Source organism: Narcine bancroftii, chromosome 9, assembly GCF_036971445.1.
Source record: "Narcine bancroftii isolate sNarBan1 chromosome 9, sNarBan1.hap1, whole genome shotgun sequence".
NCBI classification, from domain to species: domain Eukaryota; kingdom Metazoa; phylum Chordata; class Chondrichthyes; order Torpediniformes; family Narcinidae; genus Narcine; species Narcine bancroftii.
In genome coordinates, this window is record NC_091477.1 from 106,478,684 (window position 1) to 106,502,513 (window position 23,830).

General features: G+C 38.1%; 1 protein-coding gene across 1 annotated transcript in view; it reads left to right on the forward strand.

Annotated features, from left to right (window-relative positions):
- The window catches only part of LOC138743596 (serine-rich adhesin for platelets-like), a 158,012-nt gene that overhangs the window by 100,318 nt on the left and 33,864 nt on the right, over positions 1 to 23,830 (forward strand). Inside the window, exons 46-55 of the mRNA XM_069899109.1 lie at positions 1,904 to 2,039; positions 2,782 to 2,973; positions 5,924 to 6,013; positions 9,045 to 9,236; positions 10,631 to 10,723; positions 11,580 to 11,669; positions 14,704 to 14,882; positions 16,950 to 17,085; positions 17,828 to 18,019; positions 20,970 to 21,059. Coding sequence (XP_069755210.1) covers positions 1,904 to 2,039; positions 2,782 to 2,973; positions 5,924 to 6,013; positions 9,045 to 9,236; positions 10,631 to 10,723; positions 11,580 to 11,669; positions 14,704 to 14,882; positions 16,950 to 17,085; positions 17,828 to 18,019; positions 20,970 to 21,059 — 1,390 coding nt within the window. The remainder of the gene's footprint in view (positions 1 to 1,903; positions 2,040 to 2,781; positions 2,974 to 5,923; positions 6,014 to 9,044; positions 9,237 to 10,630; positions 10,724 to 11,579; positions 11,670 to 14,703; positions 14,883 to 16,949; positions 17,086 to 17,827; positions 18,020 to 20,969; positions 21,060 to 23,830) is intronic.

Below are 23,830 nucleotides of genomic sequence, written 5' to 3' on the forward strand. Positions count from 1 at the left end.
GCCATGTTAAGTCGTACACTTCAGAGGAGTCACTTCAACAGGGTGGAATGAATTGAGGGATGAAAGATAAATATTCATTGTTCATGTCCCAGCAACTATTGCATTCAATCGTAGGACCTCGCGATCAAGCGAATGGTCACCCCTATTTGATGGGATGTCGCACTGTCTTTTCAATTCTTGCGAGACTATTCTTCTCTGCTTGATTTCCCCATCGGAAATTTCTCTCGTCAAATAGCGTTTCATTACATCCAGAGAGACAACTTGACTTTATCCTCAGCCCAAGTTTTCTCTTCATTTTCTGTATCGGAACAAACCACGACTACCCTGGCTCCTTCAACCATATCTGCGACAAGTAGTGAAGCAAAAGGTAGATTTATACATTAAAAATATCCCCACAATACAATTCAGATTTCTCAGTAGCTTTTTACAGGCTTCCAGATAGACGCTTGAATATGTGGGGAAAGATGGGCTAAGTAACAATGAAATTTTGGTATTTGGCCAATAGCATTAATTATGAGACCTGGGACCTATTCCGGTACAGTTCTGTTCTTCAGTTGTGTTTCCCCACAGTCACAGATGCTCTCAATTCCAGACACAATCGGAAATATTTAACAATTGTTTCTTCAGATTTCTGAAACCCCGATGGAGTCATGATCACTTTAGAGTTCCATGTACCAAAACATTGAACACGTTCCACAAATAATGCATTTTTTCATTTAAACAGCCAATCATCTTGCAAGACGAATGACCTTGGGTGAATTTGCTTTTTGATGTTTTCACATTAGAAAATCTCATGGCAAGAATAAAAATGCCTTTGACATTGCTGTGAAGCGATCAAATTATATATTTACCATGCTTCGTCAAATAACCCAGCAGACTTTCTAGTTAATGTTTATGTGGTCACTGCTGCCATTCATTAACTGTCTCTCATATTCTTTTCAAACAAATTCTACTCTTGTAAAAGACACATACTATTGAAATCTATCCCATCATTCATCAATGGATAAGCAAGAAACAAAAATCCATGCCAAGTCGACAACTTCTACATTTGAATGTTCATTGATATTTCATGGAGATTCTTCATGGTAAATAAACATGCAGATCCATGACATCAGTTTCCAATTATGTGAGTGCCATCTGAAATATCCAGCATCAGGAAGGAAATGAAAGTAATTTGAACAGAGATCTCACCGGAAGAATCAGCTGAATCTATGCATAATCACAGTTTGCTAAGCTGATATGTATTTTAACAATCATTCTTCACATATTTCAAGGAACTACATCCGTGACAACAGAACCAAGTACCTCCACAGAACAATTTACATCTTCGACCTCTTCTTCAACAGAGTCAACATCAATAGTCACAGGTAACTTCAATCATAACCTGCTACTCCAAATGTAGACATGCAATATATTGTAAGAGGAAATTATAGTTTCATTCACATATTCCCTTGTGGAGTTCTGCAAGGCGAGAGATCTGACTGTCATTGGAAAGGATCATCGAGTCAGGCTCATGCTCCGACGTAATGGCAGTTGCATCCAACTTTTGATAGAAGGAAATGACTTGGAATATAATCCTGAGGAGACAGTTGGGAAATATCAGTGTTTAATAAATGCATTTCTCAATTGCAAAAGTCAAATACTCCTGAATATTAACATGCGGATTTCTTGGCATTCACTTCAACCGCTTGCCATTTTCTACAGAGACAAAATGTGGAAACATTTGGTGCATATTACGAAGAGCAAATTTCAACCATTGCTCGAGACTGAGGGACATCACAATGTCTTTGAACCTGACCAATTTGTCAGAATGCAATATATAATGTATAGTGTTCTATAATGACTTAAAATTTATTCTTGTTAATTTTCTGCTTGACTCTCTAGTTTACCTCCATTATCATAGAGTGTGAAATGTTATTGCATCCAGATAATTGATGGCTTTAACATCAAGGCAAACCTGACTTCATTTTCACTTTCAGAAACAAGCACGGTCACCACTGCCCCATCTACCACTCCTGGCACAAGCAGCGAGACAACAGGTAGACTCTTGCAACATATGTAACTACCGTTCCGTCTGCCGTCCCAGCCAATCTTTCCTCTTAATGCAACTGACAAACAGTTGCGATGCTTGATTTTTAAAGCTGAAAAGATTCTTCGGCACAGCTAAACACAGTTCCATTCAGTGACTGAATAAAAAATTGCACAGATAGAGCACAACTGAGCTCCCAGACTTGAGACAAATATTCAGATGACCAGCAGGATTAAAACTCACTGTACATTTGTATTGCCGTGTCTTTATGTCAACTATCGTAATGATTGAACAGCAATAGCTTTGCCATGTCTCTGATAAATTCAAATATCAAAAGTGGCTTCACATCAAGAACCAAACATCAGACTGCAGCGATTGGTGCCAAATATACAATCATTAACACACTCAATTTTTTTATTTTCAAAACTCTTGCGGTCACCTCAACTACGGTGGCCACTGAAATCTATTCAATGGTTTTTCAAGGACTGACACACAAGTAGGTAACTCTGTAAACTTCACAATTTTGCCCAAATAATCATTCATCAATGGCTGTGATATGGAATTGTTCCAACTTCGAATATTTGCAGTATGCACAAGGTATTACTCGCCACATTGCAATTACAAGAACAATTTGTCAAACAAAATGAAATGAAATTAATTCACTATTGTATGGACTGTTTAATCAACAAACTAGAGTAGCTTGACCATGCTGTGATGGACTGTAAGTAAACGCTCAGCTTTTCTATTTAAAGGAACTCTATCTACGACAGAAGGAAGTACCTCCTCAGCGGAAAGTACAACGATCAGCTCTTCAACAACGGAACCAACATCAACGTTGACAGGTAACTTCAAGCACCACCGCGGCATTGTATTTGGGCAAGGATGTGTTGCAAATCAGAAAGATATAGCTCCAATTGAATATGATCTTGGAGTATTTTCCAAGAGTACATGTCATCAAAAGGTTATACTGCTCAAAGTCATTCCTCTACGAAAATTCCCTTATGTGCTGTGAAATCCACTGATGAAAAAATTGGACGTTAAAATGTCCATATTAATGCCCGGGGAGGAACATAGCTAGAATCCCTGCGTGATGAAAGCCATGTTAAGTCGTATACTTCAGAGGAGTCACTTCAAAAGGGTGGAATTAATTGAGGGATGAATGATAAATATTCATTGTTCATGTCACAGCAACTATTGCATTCAATCGTAGGAGCTCGCGATCATTCGAATGGTCACTCCTATTTGATGGGATGTCGCAGTTTCTTTTCATTTCTTGCGAGACTATTCTTCTCTGCTTGATTTCCCCATCGGAAATTTCTCTCGTCAAATACTGTTTCATTACATCCAGAGAGACAACTTGACTTTATCCTCAGCCCAAGTTTTCTCTTCATTTTCTGTATCGGAACAGACCACGACTATCCTGGCTCCTTCATCCATATCTGCAACAAGTAGTGAAGCAACAAGTAGATTTATACGTTAAAAATATCCCCATAATACAATTCAGATTTCTCAGTAGCTTTTTACAATCTTCCAGATAGACGCTTGAATATGTGGGGAAAGATGGGCTAAGTAACAATGAATAACTTAGAAATTTTGGTATTTGGCCAATAGCCAAATATGAGACCTGGGACCTATTCCGGTACAGTTCTGTTCTTCAGTTGTGTTTCCCCACAGTCACAGATGCTCTCAATTCCAGACACAATCGGAAATACTTGAGAATTGTTTCTTCAGATTTCTGAAACCCTGATCACTTTAGAGTTCCATGTACCAAAACAGTGAACACGTTCCACAAATAATGCATATTTCAGCAATGATTTTTTTTCATTTAAACAACCAATCATCTTGCAAGACGAATGACCTTTGGTGAATTTGCTTTTTGATGTTTTCACATTAGAAAATCTCATCGCAAGAATAAAAATGCCTTTGACATTGCTGTGAAGCAATCAAATTATATATTTACCCTGCATCGTCAAATAACCCAGCAGATTCTCTAGTTAATGTATCTGTTGTGACTGCTGTCAAATCATTAACCGTCTCTCATATCCTTTTCAAACACATTCTACTCGTGTAAAAGACACATACTTCATTCATCAATGGATAAGCAAGAAACAAAAATCCATGCCAAGTCGACAACTTCTACATTTGAATGTTCATTGATATTTCATGGAGATTCTTCATGTTAAATAAACATGCAGATCCATGACATCAGTTGCCAATTATGTGAGTGCCATCTGAAATATAGAGCCAATTATGTGAGTGCCATCTGAAATATAGAGCATCAGCAAGGAAATGAATGGAATTTGAACAGAGATCTCACCGGAAGAATCAGCTGAATCTATGCAAAATCACAGTTTGCCAGGCTGATATGTATTTTAACAATCATTCTTCACATATTTCAAGGAACTACATCCGTGACAACAGAACCAAGTACCTCCTCAGAGCAATTTACGTCTTCGACCTCTTCTTCAACAGAGTCAACATCAATAGTCACAGGTAACTTCAATCATAACCTACTACTCCAAATGTAGACATGCAATATATTGTAAGAGGAAATTATAGTCTCATTCACATATTCACTTGTGGAGTTCTGCAAGGAGAGAGATCTGACTGTCATTGGAAAGGATCATCGAGTCAGGCTCATGCTCCGACGTAATGGGAGTTGCATCCAACTTTTGATTGAAGGGAATGAAAGGGATTATAATCCTGAGGAGACAGTTGGGAAATATCAGTGTTTAATAAATGCATTTCTCAATTGCAAAAGTCAAATGCTCCTGAATATTAACATGCGGATTTCTTGGCATTCACTCAAAGCTTGCCATTTTCTACAGAGGCAAAATGGGGAAACATTTGGTGCATATTACGAAGAGCAAAGTTCAACCATTGCTCGAGACTGAGGGACATCACAATGTCTTTGAACCTGACCAATTTGTCAGAATGCAATATATAATGTATAGTGTTCTATAGTGACTTAAAATTTATTCTTGTTAATTTTCTGCTTGACTCTCTAGTTTACCTCCATTATCATAGAGTGAGAAATGTTATTGCATCCAGATAATTGATGGCTTTAACATCAAGGCAAACCTGACTTCATTTTCACTTTCAGAAACAAGCACGGTCACCACTGCCCCATCTACCACTCCTGGCACAAGCAGCGAGACAACAGGTAGACTCTTGCAACATATGTAACTACCGTTCCGTCTGTCGTCCCAGCCAATCTTTCCTCTTCATGCAATTGACAAACAGTTGCGATGCTTGATTTCTAAAGCTGAAAAGATTCTTCAGCACAGCTAAACACAGTTCCATTCAGTGACTGAATGAAAAATTGCACAGATAGAGCAGAAATGAGCCAGCAGACTTGAGACAAAAATATCAGATGACCAGTAGGATTAAGACTCACTCGACATTTATATTGGCGTGTCTTTATGTCAACTATCGTAATGATTGAACAGCAATAGCTTTGCCATGTCTCTGATAAATTCAAATATCAAAAGTGGCTTCACATCAAGAATCAAACATCAGACTGCAGCAATTGGTGCCATATATACAATCATTAAAACACTCAATTTTTTTATTTTCAAAAGTCTTGCGGTCACCTCAACTGCAGTGGCCACTGAAATCTATTCAATGGTTTATCAAGGACTGACACACAAATAGGTAACTCTATAAACTTCACAATTTTGCTCAAATAATCATTCATCAATGGCTGTGATATGGAATTGTTTCAACTTCGAATATTTGCAGTATTACTCGCAACATTGCAATTACAATAACTATTTGTCATACAAATGAAATGAAATTAATTCACTGTTGTATGGACTGTTTAATCAATGGACTAGAGTAGCTTGACCGTGCTGTGATGGACTGTAACTAAACGCTCAGCTTTTCTATTTAAAGGAACTCTATCTACGACAGAAGGAAGTACCTCCTCAGCGGAAAGTACAACTATCAGCTCTTCGACAACGGAACCAACATCAACGTTGACAGGTAATCTCAATCACCACCGCTGCATTGTATTTGGCCAAGCATGTGTTGCAAATCAGAAAGATATCGCTCCAATTGAATATGATCTTGGAGTATTTTCCAAGAGTACATGTCATCAAAAGGTTATACTGCTCAAAGTCAATCCTGTACGAAAATTCCCTTATGTCCTGTGAAATCCACTGATCAAAAAATTGGACGTTAAAATGTCCATATTAATGCCCGGGGAGGACCATAGCTCGAATCCCTGCGTGATGAAAGCCATGTTAAGTCGTATACTTCAGAGGAGTCACTTCAACAGGGTGGAATTAATTGAGGGATGCATGATAAATATTCATTGTTCATGTCACAGCAACTATTGCATTCAATCGTAGGACCTCGCTATCATGCGAATGGGCACTCCTATTTGATGGGATGTCGCACTTTCTTTTCAATTCTTGCGAGACTATTCTTCTCTGCTTGATTTCCCCATCGGAAATTTCTCTCGTCAAATAGTGTTTCATTACAACCAGAGAGACAACTTGACTTTATCCTCAGCCCAAGTTTTCTCTTCATTTTCTGTATCGGAACAGACCACGACTACCCTGGTTCCTTCATCCATATCTGCAACAAGTAGTGAAGCAACAGGTAGATTTATACGTTAAAAATATCCCCACAATACAATTCAGATTTCTCAGTAGCTTTTTACAGTCTTCCAGATAGACGCTTGAATATGTGGGGAAAGATGGGCTAAGTAACAATGAATAACTTAGAAATTTTGGTATTTGGCCAATAGCCAAATATGAGACCTGGGACCTATTCCGGTACAGTTCTGTTCTTCAGTTGTGTTTCCCCACAGTCACAGATGCTCTCAATTCCAGACACATTCGGAAATACTTGAGAATTGTTTCTTCAGATTTCTGAAACCCTGATTGAGTCATGATCACTTTAGAGTTCCATGTACCAAAACAGTGAACACGTTCCACAAATAATGCATTTTTTCATTTAAACAGCCAATCATCTTGCAAGACGAATGACCTTGGGTGAATTTGCTTTTTGATGTTTTCACATTAGAAAATCTCATCGCAAGAATAAAAATACCTTTGACATTGCTGTGAAGCGATCAAATTATATATTTACCCTGCTTCGTCAAATAACCCAGCAGATCTCTAGTTAATGTATCTGTTGTGACTGCTGCCAAATCATTAACTGTCTCTCATATCCTTTTCAAATACATTCTACTCTTGTAAAAGACACATAGTATTGAAATCTATCCCATCATTCATCAATGGATAAGCAAGAAACAAAAATCCATGCCAAGTCGACAACTTCTACATTTGAATGTTCATTGATATTTCATGGAGATTCTTCATGGTAAATAAACATGCAGATCCATGACATCAGTTGCCAATTATGTGAGTGCCATCTGAAATATCCAGAATCAGGAAGGATATGAATGGAATTTGAACAGAGATCTCACCGGAAGAATCAGCTGAATCTATGCAAAATCACAGTTTGCCAGGCTGATATGTATTTTAACAATCATTCTTCACATATTTCAAGGAACTACATCCGTGACAACAGAACCAAGTACCTCCTCAGAGCCATTTACATCTTCGACCTCTTCTTCAACAGAGTCAACATCAATAGTCACAGGTAACTTCAATCATAACCTGCTACTCCAAATGTAGACATGCAATATATTGTAAGAGGAAATTATAGTCTCATTCACATATTCCCTTGTGGATTCTGCAAGGAGAGAGATCTGACTGTCATTGGAAAGGATCATCGAGTCAGGCTCATGCTCCGACGTAATGGCAGTTGCATCCAACTTTTGATTGAAGGGAATGACTGGGAATATAATCCTGAGGAGACAGTTGGGAAATATCAGTGTTTAATAAATGCATTTCTCAATTGCAAAAGTCAAATACTCCTGAATATTAACATGCGGATTTCTTGGCATTCACTTCAACCGCTTGCCATTTTCTACAGAGGCAAAATGGGGAAACATTTGGTGCATATTACGAAGAGCAAATTTCAACCATTGCTCGAGACTGAGGGACATCACAATGTCTTTGAACCTGACCAATTTGTCAGAATGCAATACATAATGTATAGTGTTCTATAGTGACTTAAAATTTATTCTTGTTAATTTTCTGCTTGACTCTCTAGTTTACCTCCATTATCATAGAGTGAGAAATGTTATTGCATCCAGATAATTGATGGCTTTAACATCAAGGCAAACCTGACTTCATTTTCACTTTCAGAAACAAGCACGGTCACCACTGCCCCATCTACCACTCCTGGCACAAGCAGCGAGACAACAGGTAGACTCTTGCAACATATGTAACTACCGTTCCGTCTGTCGTCCCAGCCAATCTTTCCTCTTCATGCAATTGACAAACAGTTGCGATGCTTGATTTTTAAAGCTGAAAAGATTCTTCAGCACAGCTAAACACAGTTCCATTCAGTGACTGAATGAAAAATTGCACAGATAGAGCAGAAATGAGCCAGCAGACTTGAGACAAAAATATCAGATGACCAGTAGGATTAAGACTCACTCGACATTTATATTGGCGTGTCTTTATGTCAACTATCGTAATGATTGAACAGCAATAGCTTTGCCATGTCTCTGATAAATTCAAATATCAAAAGTGGCTTCACATCAAGAATCAAACATCAGACTGCAGCAATTGGTGCCATATATACAATCATTAAAACACACAATTTTTTTATTTTCAAAAGTCTTGCGGTCACCTCAACTGCAGTGGCCACTGAAATCTATTCAATGGTTTATCAAGGACTGACACACAAATAGGTAACTCTATAAACTTCACAATTTTGCTCAAATAATCATTCATCAATGGCTGTGATATGGAATTGTTTCAACTTCGAATATTTGCAGTATTACTCGCAACATTGCAATTAGAATAACTATTTGTCATACAAATGAAATGAAATTAATTCACTGTTGTATGGACTGTTTAATCAATGGACTAGAGTAGCTTGACCGTGCTTTGTTGGACTGTAACTAAACGCTCAGCTTTTCTATTTAAAGGAACTCTATCTACGACAGAAGGAAGTACCTCCTCAGCGGAAAGTACAACTATCAGCTCTTCGACAACGGAACCAACATCAACGTTGACAGGTAATCTCAATCACCACCGCGGCATTGTATTTGGCCAAGGATGTGTTGCAAATCAGAAAGATATCGCTCCAATTGAATATGATCTTGGAGTATTTTCCAAGAGTACATGTTATCAAAAGGTTATACTGCTCAAATTCATTCCTGTACGAAAATTCCCTTATGTGCTGTGAAATCCACTGATCAAAAAATAGGACGTTAAAATGTCCATATTAATGCCCGGGGAGGAACATAGCTCGAATCCCTGCGTGATGAAAGCCATGTTAAGTCGTATACTTCAGAGGAGTCACTTCAACATGGTGGAATTAATTGAGGGATGAATGATTGTTCATGTCACAGCAACTATTGCATTCAATCGTAGGACCTCGTGATCATGCGAATGGTCACTCCTATTTGATGGGTTGTCGCAGTTTCTTTTCAATTTTTGCGAGACTATTCTTCTCTGCTTGATTTCCCCATCGGAAATTTCTCTCGTCAAAGAGTGTTTCATTACATCCAGAGAGACAACTTGACTTTATCCTCAGCCCAAGTTTTCTCTTCATTTTCTGTATCGGAACAGACCACGACAACCTTGGCTCCTTCATCCATATCTGCAACAAGAAGTGAAGCAACAGGTAGATTTATACATTAAAAATATCCCCACAATACAATTCAGATTTCTCAGTAGCTTTTTACATGCTTCCAGATAGACGCTTGAATATGTGGGGAAAGATGGGCTAAGTAACAATGAATAACTTTGAAATTTTGGTATTTGGCCAATAGCATTAATTATGAGATCTGGGACTTATTCCGGTACAGTTCTGTTCTTCAGTTGTGTTTCCCCACAGTCACAGATGCTCTAAATTGCAGACACAATCGGAAATACTTGAGAATTGTTTCTTCAGATTTCTGAAACCCTGATCACTTTAGAGTTCCATGTACCAAAACAGTGAACACGTTCCACAAATAATGCATTTTTTCATTTAAACAACCAATCATCTTGCAAGACGAATGACCTTGGGTCAATTTGCTTTTTGATGTTTTCACATTAGAAAATCTCATCGCAAGAATAAAAATGCCTTTGACATTGCTGTGAAGTAATCAAATTATATATTTACCCTGCAGATAACCCAGCAGATTTTCTAGTTAATGTATATGTGGTGACTGCTGCCAAATCATTAACCGTCTCTCATATCCTTTTCAAACACATTCTACTCGTGTAAAAGACACATACTTCATTCATCAATGGATAAGCAACAAACAAAAATCCATGCCAAGTCGACAACTTCTACATTTGAATGTTCATTGATATTTCATGGAGATTCTTCATGGTAAATAAACATGCAGATCCATGACATCAGTTGCCAATTATGTGAGCGCAATCTGAAATATCCAGCATCAGGAAGGAAATGAAAGGAATTTGAACAGAGTTCTCACCGGAAGAATCAGCTGAATCTATGCAAAATGACAGTTTGCCAGGCTGATATGTATTTTAACAATCATTCTTCATATATTTCAAGGAACTACATCCGTGACAACAGAACCAAGTACCTCCACAGAGCGATTTACATCTTCGACCTCTTCTTCAATAGAGTCAGCATCAATAGTTACAGGTAACTTCAATCATAACCTGCTACTCCAAATGTAGACATACAATTCATTGTAATACGATAACAAAGACCCATTCACATAATCAAGTGTGGAATTCGGCAAGGTGAGAGATCTGCCAGTCATCAGACAGGATATGTAACTACCGATCTGTGTGCCGTTCCAGCCAACCTTTCATTTTAATGCAATTGACAAACAGTTGCGATGCTTGATTTTTAAAGCTGAAAAGATTCTTCAGCACAGCTAAACACAGTTCCATTCAGTGACTCATTGAAAAATTGCACAGATAGAGCACAACTGAGCTCCCAGACTTGAGACAAATATTCAGATGACCAGCAGGATTAAAACTCACTGTACATTTGTATTGGCGTGTCTTTATGTCAACTATCGTAATGATTGAACAGCAATAGCTTTGCCATGTCTCTGATAAATTCAAATGTCAAAAGTGGCTTCACATCAAGAACCAAACATCAGACTGCAGCGATTGGTGCCAAATATACAATCATTAACACACTCAATTTTTTTATTTTCAAAAGTCTTGCGGTCACCTCAGCTACGGTGGCCACTGAAATCTATTCAACGGTTTTTCAAGGACTGACACACAAGTAGATAACTCTGTAAACTTCACAATTTTGCCCAAATAATCATTCATCAATAGCTGTGATATGGAATTGTTCCAACTTCGAATATTTGCAGTATGCACAAGGTATTACTCGCCACATTGCAATTACAAGAACAATTTGTCATACAAAATGAAATGAAATTAATTCACTGTTTTATGGACTGTATAAACAACAGAATAGAGTAGCCTGACCGTGCTGTGATGAACTTTAACTAAACGCTCAGCTTTTCTATTTAAAGGAACTCTATCTACGACAGAAGGAAGTACCTCCTCAGCGGAAAGTACAACTATCAGCTCTTCGACAACGGAACCAACATCAACGTTGACAGGTAATCTCAATCACCACCGCTGCATTGTATTTGGCCAAGCATGTGTTGCAAATCAGAAAGATATTGCTCCAATTGAATATGCTCTTGAAGTATTTTCCAAGAGGACATGTCATCAAAAGGTTATACTGCTCAAAGTCATTCCTGGACGAAAATTCCCTTATGTGCTCTGAAATCTACTGATCAAAAAATTGGACGTTAAAATGTCCATATTAATGCCCGGGGAGGGACATAGGTCGATCCCTGCGTGATGAAAGCCATGTTAAGTCGTACACTTCAGAGGAGTCACTTCAACAGGGTGGAATGAATTGAGGGATGAAAGATAAATATTCATTGTTCATGTCCCAGCAACTATTGCATTCAATCGTAGGACCTCGCGATCAAGCGAATGGTCACCCCTATTTGATGGGATGTCGCACTGTCTTTTCAATTCTTGCGAGACTATTCTTCTCTGCTTGATTTCCCCATCGGAAATTTCTCTCGTCAAATAGCGTTTCATTACATCCAGAGAGACAACTTGACTTTATCCTCAGCCCAAGTTTTCTCTTCATTTTCTGTATCGGAACAAACCACGACTACCCTGGCTCCTTCAACCATATCTGCGACAAGTAGTGAAGCAAAAGGTAGATTTATACATTAAAAATATCCCCACAATACAATTCAGATATCTCAGTAGCTTTTTACAGGCTTCCAGATAGACGCTTGAATATGTGGGGAAAGATGGGCTAAGTAACAATGAAATTTTGGTATTTGGCCAATAGCATTAATTATGAGACCTGGGACCTATTCCGGTACAGTTCTGTTCTTCAGTTGTGTTTCCCCACAGTCACAGATGCTCTCAATTCCAGACACAATCGGAAATATTTAACAATTGTTTCTTCAGATTTCTGAAACCCCGATGGAGTCATGATCACTTTAGAGTTCCATGTACCAAAACATTGAACACGTTCCACAAATAATGCATTTTTTCATTTAAACAGCCAATCATCTTGCAAGACGAATGACCTTGGGTGAATTTGCTTTTTGATGTTTTCACATTAGAAAATCTCATGGCAAGAATAAAAATGCCTTTGACATTGCTGTGAAGCGATCAAATTATATATTTACCATGCTTCGTCAAATAACCCAGCAGACTTTCTAGTTAATGTTTATGTGGTCACTGCTGCCATTCATTAACTGTCTCTCATATTCTTTTCAAACAAATTCTACTCTTGTAAAAGACACATACTATTGAAATCTATCCCATCATTCATCAATGGATAAGCAAGAAACAAAAATCCATGCCAAGTCGACAACTTCTACATTTGAATGTTCATTGATATTTCATGGAGATTCTTCATGGTAAATAAACATGCAGATCCATGACATCAGTTTCCAATTATGTGAGTGCCATCTGAAATATCCAGCATCAGGAAGGAAATGAAAGTAATTTGAACAGAGATCTCACCGGAAGAATCAGCTGAATCTATGCATAATCACAGTTTGCTAAGCTGATATGTATTTTAACAATCATTCTTCACATATTTCAAGGAACTACATCCGTGACAACAGAACCAAGTACCTCCACAGAACAATTTACATCTTCGACCTCTTCTTCAACAGAGTCAACATCAATAGTCACAGGTAACTTCAATCATAACCTGCTACTCCAAATGTAGACATGCAATATATTGTAAGAGGAAATTATAGTTTCATTCACATATTCCCTTGTGGAGTTCTGCAAGGCGAGAGATCTGACTGTCATTGGAAAGGATCATCGAGTCAGGCTCATGCTCCGACGTAATGGCAGTTGCATCCAACTTTTGATAGAAGGAAATGACTTGGAATATAATCCTGAGGAGACAGTTGGGAAATATCAGTGTTTAATAAATGCATTTCTCAATTGCAAAAGTCAAATACTCCTGAATATTAACATGCGGATTTCTTGGCATTCACTTCAACCGCTTGCCATTTTCTACAGAGACAAAATGTGGAAACATTTGGTGCATATTACGAAGAGCAAATTTCAACCATTGCTCGAGACTGAGGGACATCACAATGTCTTTGAACCTGACCAATTTGTCAGAATGCAATATATAATGTATAGTGTTCTATAATGACTTAAAATTTATTCTTGTTAATTTTCTGCTTGACTCTCTAGTTTACCTCCATTATCATAGAGTGTGAAATGTTATTGCATCCAGATAATTGATGGCTTTAACATCAAGGCAAACCTGACTTCATTTTCACTTTCAGAAACAAGCACGGTCACCACTGCCCCATCTACCACTCCTGGCACAAGCAGCGAGACAACAGGTAGACTCTTGCAACATATGTAACTACCGTTCCGTCTGCCGTCCCAGCCAATCTTTCCTCTTCATGCAATTGACAAACAGTTGTAATGCTTGATTTTTAAAGCTGAAAAGATTCTTCAGCACAGCTAAACACAGTTCCATTCATTGACTCATTGAAAAATTGCACAGATAGAGCACAACTGAGCTCCCAGACTTGAGACAAATATTCACATGACCAGCAGGATTAAAACTCACTGTACATTTGTATTGGCGTGTCTTTATGTCAACTATCGTAATGATTGAACAGCAATAGCTTTGCCATGTCTCTGATAAATTCAAATGTCAAAAGTGGCTTCACATCAAGAACCAAACATCAGACTGCAGCGATTGGTGCCAAATATACAATCATTAACACACTCAATTTTTTTATTTTCAAAAGTCTTGCGGTCACCTCAGCTACGGTGGCCACTGAAATCTATTCAACGGTTTTTCAAGGACTGACACACAAGTAGATAACTCTGTAAACTTCACAATTTTGCCCAAATAATCATTCATCAATAGCTGTGATATGGAATTGTTCCAACTTCGAATATTTGCAGTATGCACAAGGTATTACTCGCCACATTGCAATTACAAGAACAATTTGTCATACAAAATGAAATGAAATTAATTCACTGTTTTATGGACTGTATAAACAACAGAATAGAGTAGCCTGACCGTGCTGTGATGAACTTTAACTAAACGCTCAGCTTTTCTATTTAAAGGAACTCTATCTACGACAGAAGAAAGTACCTCCTCAGCGGAAAGTACAACGATCAGCTCTTCAACAACGGAACCAACATCAACGTTGACAGGTAACCTCAATCACCACCGCGGCATTGTATTTGGGCAAGGATGTGTTGCAAATCAGAAAGATATTGCTCCAATTGAATATGATCTTGAAGTATTTTCCAAGAGGACATGTCATCAAAAGGTTATACTGCTCAAAGTCATTCCTGGACAAAAATTCCCTTATGTGCTCTGAAATCTACTGATCAAAAAATTGGACGTTAAAATGTCCATATTAATGCCCGGGGAGGGACATAGGTCAATCCCTGCGTGATGAAAGCCATGTTAAGTCGTACACTTCAGAGGAGTCACTTCAACAGGGTGGAATGAATTGAGGGATGAAAGATAAATATTCATTGTTCATGTCCCAGCAACTATTGCATTCAATCGTAGGACCTCGCGATCAAGCGAATGGTCACCCCTATTTGATGGGATGTCGCACTGTCTTTTCAATTCTTGCGAGACTATTCTTCTCTGCTTGATTTCCCCATCGGAAATTTCTCTCGTCAAATAGCGTTTCATTACATCCAGAGAGACAACTTGACTTTATCCTCAGCCCAAGTTTTCTCTTCATTTTCTGTATCGGAACAAACCACGACTACCCTGGCTCCTTCAACCATATCTGCGACAAGTAGTGAAGCAAAAGGTAGATTTATACATTAAAAATATCCCCACAATACAATTCAGATTTCTCAGTAGCTTTTTACAGGCTTCCAGATAGACGCTTGAATATGTGGGGAAAGATGGGCTAAGTAACAATGAAATTTTGGTATTTGGCCAATAGCATTAATTATGAGACCTGGGACCTATTCCGGTACAGTTCTGTTCTTCAGTTGTGTTTCCCCACAGTCACAGATGCTCTCAATTCCAGACACAATCGGAAATATTTAACAATTGTTTCTTCAGATTTCTGAAACCCCGATGGAGTCATGATCACTTTAGAGTTCCATGTACCAAAACATTGAACACGTTCCACAAATAATGCATTTTTTCATTTAAACAGCCAATCATCTTGCAAGACGAATGACCTTGGGTGAATTTGCTTTTTGATGTTTTCACATTAGAAAATCTCATGGCAAGAATAAAAATGCCTTTGACATTGCTGTGAAGCGATCAAATTATATATTTACCATGCTTCGTCAAATAACCCAGCAGACTTTCTAGTTAATGTTTATGTGGTCACTGCTGCCATTCATTAACTGTCTCTCATATTCTTTTCAAACAAATTCTACTCTTGTAAAAGACACATACTATTGAAATCTATCCCATCATTCATCAATGGATAAGCAAGAAACAAAAATCCATGCCAAGTCGACAACTTCTACATTTGAATGTTCATTGATATTTCATGGAGATTCTTCATGGTAAATAAACATGCAGATCCATGACATCAGTTTCCAATTATGTGAGTGCCATCTGAAATATCCAGCATCAGGAAGGAAATGAAAGTAATTTGAACAGAGATCTCACCGGAAGAATCAGCTGAATCTATGCATAATCACAGTTTGCTAAGCTGATATGTATTTTAACAATCATTCTTCACATATTTCAAGGAACTACATCCGTGACAACAGAACCAAGTACCTCCACAGAACAATTTACATCTTCGACCTCTTCTTCAACAGAGTCAACATCAATAGTCACAGGTAACTTCAATCATAACCTGCTACTCCAAATGTAGACATGCAATATATTGTAAGAGGAAATTATAGTTTCATTCACATATTCCCTTGTGGAGTTCTGCAAGGCGAGAGATCTGACTGTCATTGGAAAGGATCATCGAGTCAGGCTCATGCTCCGACGTAATGGCAGTTGCATCCAACTTTTGATTGAAGGAAATGACTTGGAATATAATCCTGAGGAGACAGTTGGGAAATATCAGTGTTTAATAAATGCATTTCTCAATTGCAAAAGTCAAATACTCCTGAATATTAACATGCGGATTTCTTGGCATTCACTTCAACCGCTTGCCATTTTCTACAGAGACAAAATGTGGAAACATTTGGTGCATATTACGAAGAGCAAATTTCAACCATTGCTCGAGACTGAGGGACATCACAATGTCTTTGAACCTGACCAATTTGTCAGAATGCAATATATAATGTATAGTGTTCTATAATGACTTAAAATTTATTCTTGTTAATTTTCTGCTTGACTCTCTAGTTTACCTCCATTATCATAGAGTGTGAAATGTTATTGCATCCAGATAATTGATGGCTTTAACATCAAGGCAAACCTGACTTCATTTTCACTTTCAGAAACAAGCACGGTCACCACTGCCCCATCTACCACTCCTGGCACAAGCAGCGAGACAACAGGTAGACTCTTGCAACATATGTAACTACCGTTCCGTCTGCCGTCCCAGCCAATCTTTCCTCTTAATGCAACTGACAAACAGTTGCGATGCTTGATTTTTAAAGCTGAAAAGATTCTTCGGCACAGCTAAACACAGTTCCATTCAGTGACTGAATAAAAAATTGCACAGATAGAGCACAACTGAGCTCCCAGACTTGAGACAAATATTCAGATGACCAGCAGGATTAAAACTCACTGTACATTTGTATTGCCGTGTCTTTATGTCAACTATCGTAATGATTGAACAGCAATAGCTTTGCCATGTCTCTGATAAATTCAAATATCAAAAGTGGCTTCACATCAAGAACCAAACATCAGACTGCAGCGATTGGTGCCAAATATACAATCATTAACACACTCAATTTTTTTATTTTCAAAACTCTTGCGGTCACCTCAACTACGGTGGCCACTGAAATCTATTCAATGGTTTTTCAAGGACTGACACACAAGTAGGTAACTCTGTAAACTTCACAATTTTGCCCAAATAATCATTCATCAATGGCTGTGATATGGAATTGTTCCAACTTCGAATATTTGCAGTATGCACAAGGTATTACTCGCCACATTGCAATTACAAGAACAATTTGTCAAACAAAATGAAATGAAATTAATTCACTATTGTATGGACTGTTTAATCAACAAACTAGAGTAGCTTGACCATGCTGTGATGGACTGTAAGTAAACGCTCAGCTTTTCTATTTAAAGGAACTCTATCTACGACAGAAGGAAGTACCTCCTCAGCGGAAAGTACAACGATCAGCTCTTCAACAACGGAACCAACATCAACGTTGACAGGTAACTTCAAGCACCACCGCGGCATTGTATTTGGGCAAGGATGTGTTGCAAATCAGAAAGATATAGCTCCAATTGAATATGATCTTGGAGTATTTTCCAAGAGTACATGTCATCAAAAGGTTATACTGCTCAAAGTCATTCCTCTACGAAAATTCCCTTATGTGCTGTGAAATCCACTGATGAAAAAATTGGACGTTAAAATGTCCATATTAATGCCCGGGGAGGAACATAGCTAGAATCCCTGCGTGATGAAAGCCATGTTAAGTCGTATACTTCAGAGGAGTCACTTCAACAGGGTGGAATTAATTGAGGGATGAATGATAAATATTCATTGTTCATGTCACAGCAACTATTGCATTCAATCGTAGGAGCTCGCGATCATTCGAATGGTCACTCCTATTTGATGGGATGTCGCAGTTTCTTTTCATTTCTTGCGAGACTATTCTTCTCTGCTTGATTTCCCCATCGGAAATTTCTCTCGTCAAATACTGTTTCATTACATCCAGAGAGACAACTTGACTTTATCCTCAGCCCAAGTTTTCTCTTCATTTTCTGTATCGGAACAGACCACGACTATCCTGGCTCCTTCATCCATATCTGCAACAAGTAGTGAAGCAACAAGTAGATTTATACGTTAAAAATATCCCCATAATACAATTCAGATTTCTCAGTAGCTTTTTACAATCTTCCAGATAGACGCTTGAATATGTGGGGAAAGATGGGCTAAGTAACAATGAATAACTTAGAAATTTTGGTATTTGGCCAATAGCCAAATATGAGACCTGGGACCTATTCCGGTACAGTTCTGTTCTTCAGTTGTGTTTCCCCACAGTCACAGATGCTCTCAATTCCAGACACAATCGGAAATACTTGAGAATTGTTTCTTCAGATTTCTGAAACCCTGATCACTTTAGAGTTCCATGTACCAAAACAGTGAACACGTTCCACAAATAATGCATATTTCAGCAATGATTTTTTTTCATTTAAACAACCAATCATCTTGCAAGACGAATGACCTTTGGTGAATTTGCTTTTTGATGTTTTCACATTAGAAAATCTCATCGCAAGAATAAAAATGCCTTTGACATTGCTGTGAAGCAATCAAATTATATATTTACCCTGCATCGTCAAATAACCCAGCAGATTCTCTAGTTAATGTATCTGTTGTGACTGCTGTCAAATCATTAACCGTCTCTCATATCCTTTTCAAACACATTCTACTCGTGTAAAAGACACATACTTCATTCATCAATGGATAAGCAAGAAACAAAAATCCATGCCAAGTCGACAACTTCTACATTTGAATGTTCATTGATATTTCATGGAGATTCTTCATGTTAAATAAACATGCAGATCCATGACATCAGTTGCCAATTATGTGAGTGCCATCTGAAATATAGAGCCAATTATGTGAGTGCCATCTGAAATATAGAGCATCAGCAAGGAAATGAATGGAATTTGAACAGAGATCTCACCGGAAGAATCAGCTGAATCTATGCAAAATCACAGTTTGCCAGGCTGATATGTATTTTAACAATCATTCTTCACATATTTCAAGGAACTACATCCGTGACAACAGAACCAAGTACCTCCTCAGAGCAATTTACGTCTTCGACCTCTTCTTCAACAGAGTCAACATCAATAGTCACAGGTAACTTCAATCATAACCTACTACTCCAAATGTAGACATGCAATATATTGTAAGAGGAAATTATAGTCTCATTCACATATTCCCTTGTGGAGTTCTGCAAGGAGAGAGATCTGACTGTCATTGGAAAGGATCATCGAGTCAGGCTCATGCTCCGACGTAATGGGAGTTGCATCCAACTTTTGATTGAAGGGAATGAAAGGGATTATAATCCTGAGGAGACAGTTGGGAAATATCAGTGTTTAATAAATGCATTTCTCAATTGCAAAAGTCAAATGCTCCTGAATATTAACATGCGGATTTCTTGGCATTCACTCAAAGCTTGCCATTTTCTACAGAGGCAAAATGGGGAAACATTTGGTGCATATTACGAAGAGCAAAGTTCAACCATTGCTCGAGACTGAGGGACATCACAATGTCTTTGAACCTGACCAATTTGTCAGAATGCAATATATAATGTATAGTGTTCTATAGTGACTTAAAATTTATTCTTGTTAATTTTCTGCTTGACTCTCTAGTTTACCTCCATTATCATAGAGTGAGAAATGTTATTGCATCCAGATAATTGATGGCTTTAACATCAAGGCAAACCTGACTTCATTTTCACTTTCAGAAACAAGCACGGTCACCACTGCCCCATCTACCACTCCTGGCACAAGCAGCGAGACAACAGGTAGACTCTTGCAACATATGTAACTACCGTTCCGTCTGTCGTCCCAGCCAATCTTTCCTCTTCATGCAATTGACAAACAGTTGCGATGCTTGATTTCTAAAGCTGAAAAGATTCTTCAGCACAGCTAAACACAGTTCCATTCAGTGACTGAATGAAAAATTGCACAGATAGAGCAGAAATGAGCCAGCAGACTTGAGACAAAAATATCAGATGACCAGTAGGATTAAGACTCACTCGACATTTATATTGGCGTGTCTTTATGTCAACTATCGTAATGATTGAACAGCAATAGCTTTGCCATGTCTCTGATAAATTCAAATATCAAAAGTGGCTTCACATCAAGAATCAAACATCAGACTGCAGCAATTGGTGCCATATATACAATCATTAAAACACTCAATTTTTTTATTTTCAAAAGTCTTGCGGTCACCTCAACTGCAGTGGCCACTGAAATCTATTCAATGGTTTATCAAGGACTGACACACAAATAGGTAACTCTATAAACTTCACAATTTTGCTCAAATAATCATTCATCAATGGCTGTGATATGGAATTGTTTCAACTTCGAATATTTGCAGTATTACTCGCAACATTGCAATTACAATAACTATTTGTCATACAAATGAAATGAAATTAATTCACTGTTGTATGGACTGTTTAATCAATGGACTAGAGTAGCTTGACCGTGCTGTGATGGACTGTAACTAAACGCTCAGCTTTTCTATTTAAAGGAACTCTATCTACGACAGAAGGAAGTACCTCCTCAGCGGAAAGTACAACTATCAGCTCTTCGACAACGGAACCAACATCAACGTTGACAGGTAATCTCAATCACCACCGCTGCATTGTATTTGGCCAAGCATGTGTTGCAAATCAGAAAGATATCGCTCCAATTGAATATGATCTTGGAGTATTTTCCAAGAGTACATGTCATCAAAAGGTTATACTGCTCAAAGTCAATCCTGTACGAAAATTCCCTTATGTCCTGTGAAATCCACTGATCAAAAAATTGGACGTTAAAATGTCCATATTAATGCCCGGGGAGGAACATAGCTCGAATCCCTGCGTGATGAAAGCCATGTTAAGTCGTATACTTCAGAGGAGTCACTTCAACAGGGTGGAATTAATTGAGGGATGCATGATAAATATTCATTGTTCATGTCACAGCAACTATTGCATTCAATCGTAGGACCTCGCTATCATGCGAATGGGCACTCCTATTTGATGGGATGTCGCACTTTCTTTTCAATTCTTGCGAGACTATTCTTCTCTGCTTGATTTCCCCATCGGAAATTTCTCTCGTCAAATAGTGTTTCATTACAACCAGAGAGACAACTTGACTTTATCCTCAGCCCAAGTTTTCTCTTCATTTTCTGTATCGGAACAGACCACGACTACCCTGGTTCCTTCATCCATATCTGCAACAAGTAGTGAAGCAACAGGTAGATTTATACGTTAAAAATATCCCCACAATACAATTCAGATTTCTCAGTAGCTTTTTACAGTCTTCCAGATAGACGCTTGAATATGTGGGGAAAGATGGGCTAAGTAACAATGAATAACTTAGAAATTTTGGTATTTGGCCAATAGCCAAATATGAGACCTGGGACCTATTCCGGTACAGTTCTGTTCTTCAGTTGTGTTTCCCCACAGTCACAGATGCTCTCAATTCCAGACACAATCGGAAATACTTGAGAATTGTTTCTTCAGATTTCTGAAACCCTGATTGAGTCATGATCACTTTAGAGTTCCATGTACCAAAACAGTGAACACGTTCCACAAATAATGCATATTTCAGCAATGATTTTTTTTCATTTAAACAACCAATCATCTTGCAAGACGAATGACCTTGGGTGAATTTGCTTTTTGATGTTTTCACATTAGAAAATCTCATCGCAAGAATAAAAATACCTTTGACATTGCTGTGAAGCGATCAAATTATATATTTACCCTGCTTCGTCAAATAACCCAGCAGATCTCTAGTTAATGTATCTGTTGTGACTGCTGCCAAATCATTAACTGTCTCTCATATCCTTTTCAAATACATCCTACTCTTGTAAAAGACACATACTATTGAAATCTATCCCATCATTCATCAATGGATAAGCAAGAAACAAAAATCCATGCCAAGTCGACAACTTCTACATTTGAATGTTCATTGATATTTCATGGAGATTCTTCATGGTAAATAAACATGCAGATCCATGACATCAGTTGCCAATTATGTGAGTGCCATCTGAAATATCCAGAATCAGGAAGGATAAGAATGGAATTTGAACAGAGATCTCACCGGAAGAATCAGCTGAATCGATGCAAAATCACAGTTTGCCAGGCTGATATGTATTTTAACAATCATTCTTCACATATTTCAAGGAACTACATCCGTGACAACAGAACCAAGTACCTCCTCAGAGCCATTTACATCTTCGACCTCTTCTTCAACAGAGTCAACATCAATAGTCACAGGTAACTTCAATCATAACCTGCTACTCCAAATGTAGACATGCAATATATTGTAAGAGGAAATTATACTCTCATTCACATATTCCCTTGTGGATTCTGCAAGGAGAGAGATCTGACTGTCATTGGAAAGGATCATCGAGTCAGGCTCATGCTCCGACGTAATGGCAGTTGCATCCAACTTTTGATTGAAGGGAATGACTGGGAATATAATCCTGAGGAGACAGTTGGGAAATATCAGTGTTTAATAAATGCATTTCTCAATTGCAAAAGTCAAATACTCCTGAATATTAACATGCGGATTTCTTGGCATTCACTTCAACCGCTTGCCATTTTCTACAGAGGCAAAATGGGGAAACATTTGGTGCATATTACGAAGAGCAAATTTCAACCATTGCTCGAGACTGAGGGACATCACAATGTCTTTGAACCTGACCAATTTGTCAGAATGCAATACATAATGTATAGTGTTCTATAGTGACTTAAAATTTATTCTTGTTAATTTTCTGCTTGACTCTCTAGTTTACCTCCATTATCATAGAGTGAGAAATGTTATTGCATCCAGATAATTGATGGCTTTAACATCAAGGCAAACCTGACTTCATTTTCACTTTCAGAAACAAGCACGGTCACCACTGCCCCATCTACCACTCCTGGCACAAGCAGCGAGACAACAGGTAGACTCTTGCAACATATGTAACTACCGTTCCGTCTGTCGTCCCAGCCAATCTTTCCTCTTCATGCAATTGACAAACAGTTGCGATGCTTGATTTTTAAAGCTGAAAAGATTCTTCAGCACAGCTAAACACAGTTCCATTCAGTGACTGAATGAAAAATTGCACAGATAGAGCAGAAATGAGCCAGCAGACTTGAGACAAAAATATCAGATGACAAGTAGGATTAAGACTCACTCGACATTTATATTGGCGTGTCTTTATGTCAACTATCGTAATGATTGAACAGCAATAGCTTTGCCATGTCTCTGATAAATTCAAATATCAAAAGTGGCTTCACATCAAGAACCAAACATCAGACTGCAGCGATTGGTGCCATATATACAATCATTAAAACACTCAATTTTTTTATTTTCAAAAGTCTTGCGGTCACCTCAACTACAGTGGCCACTGAAATC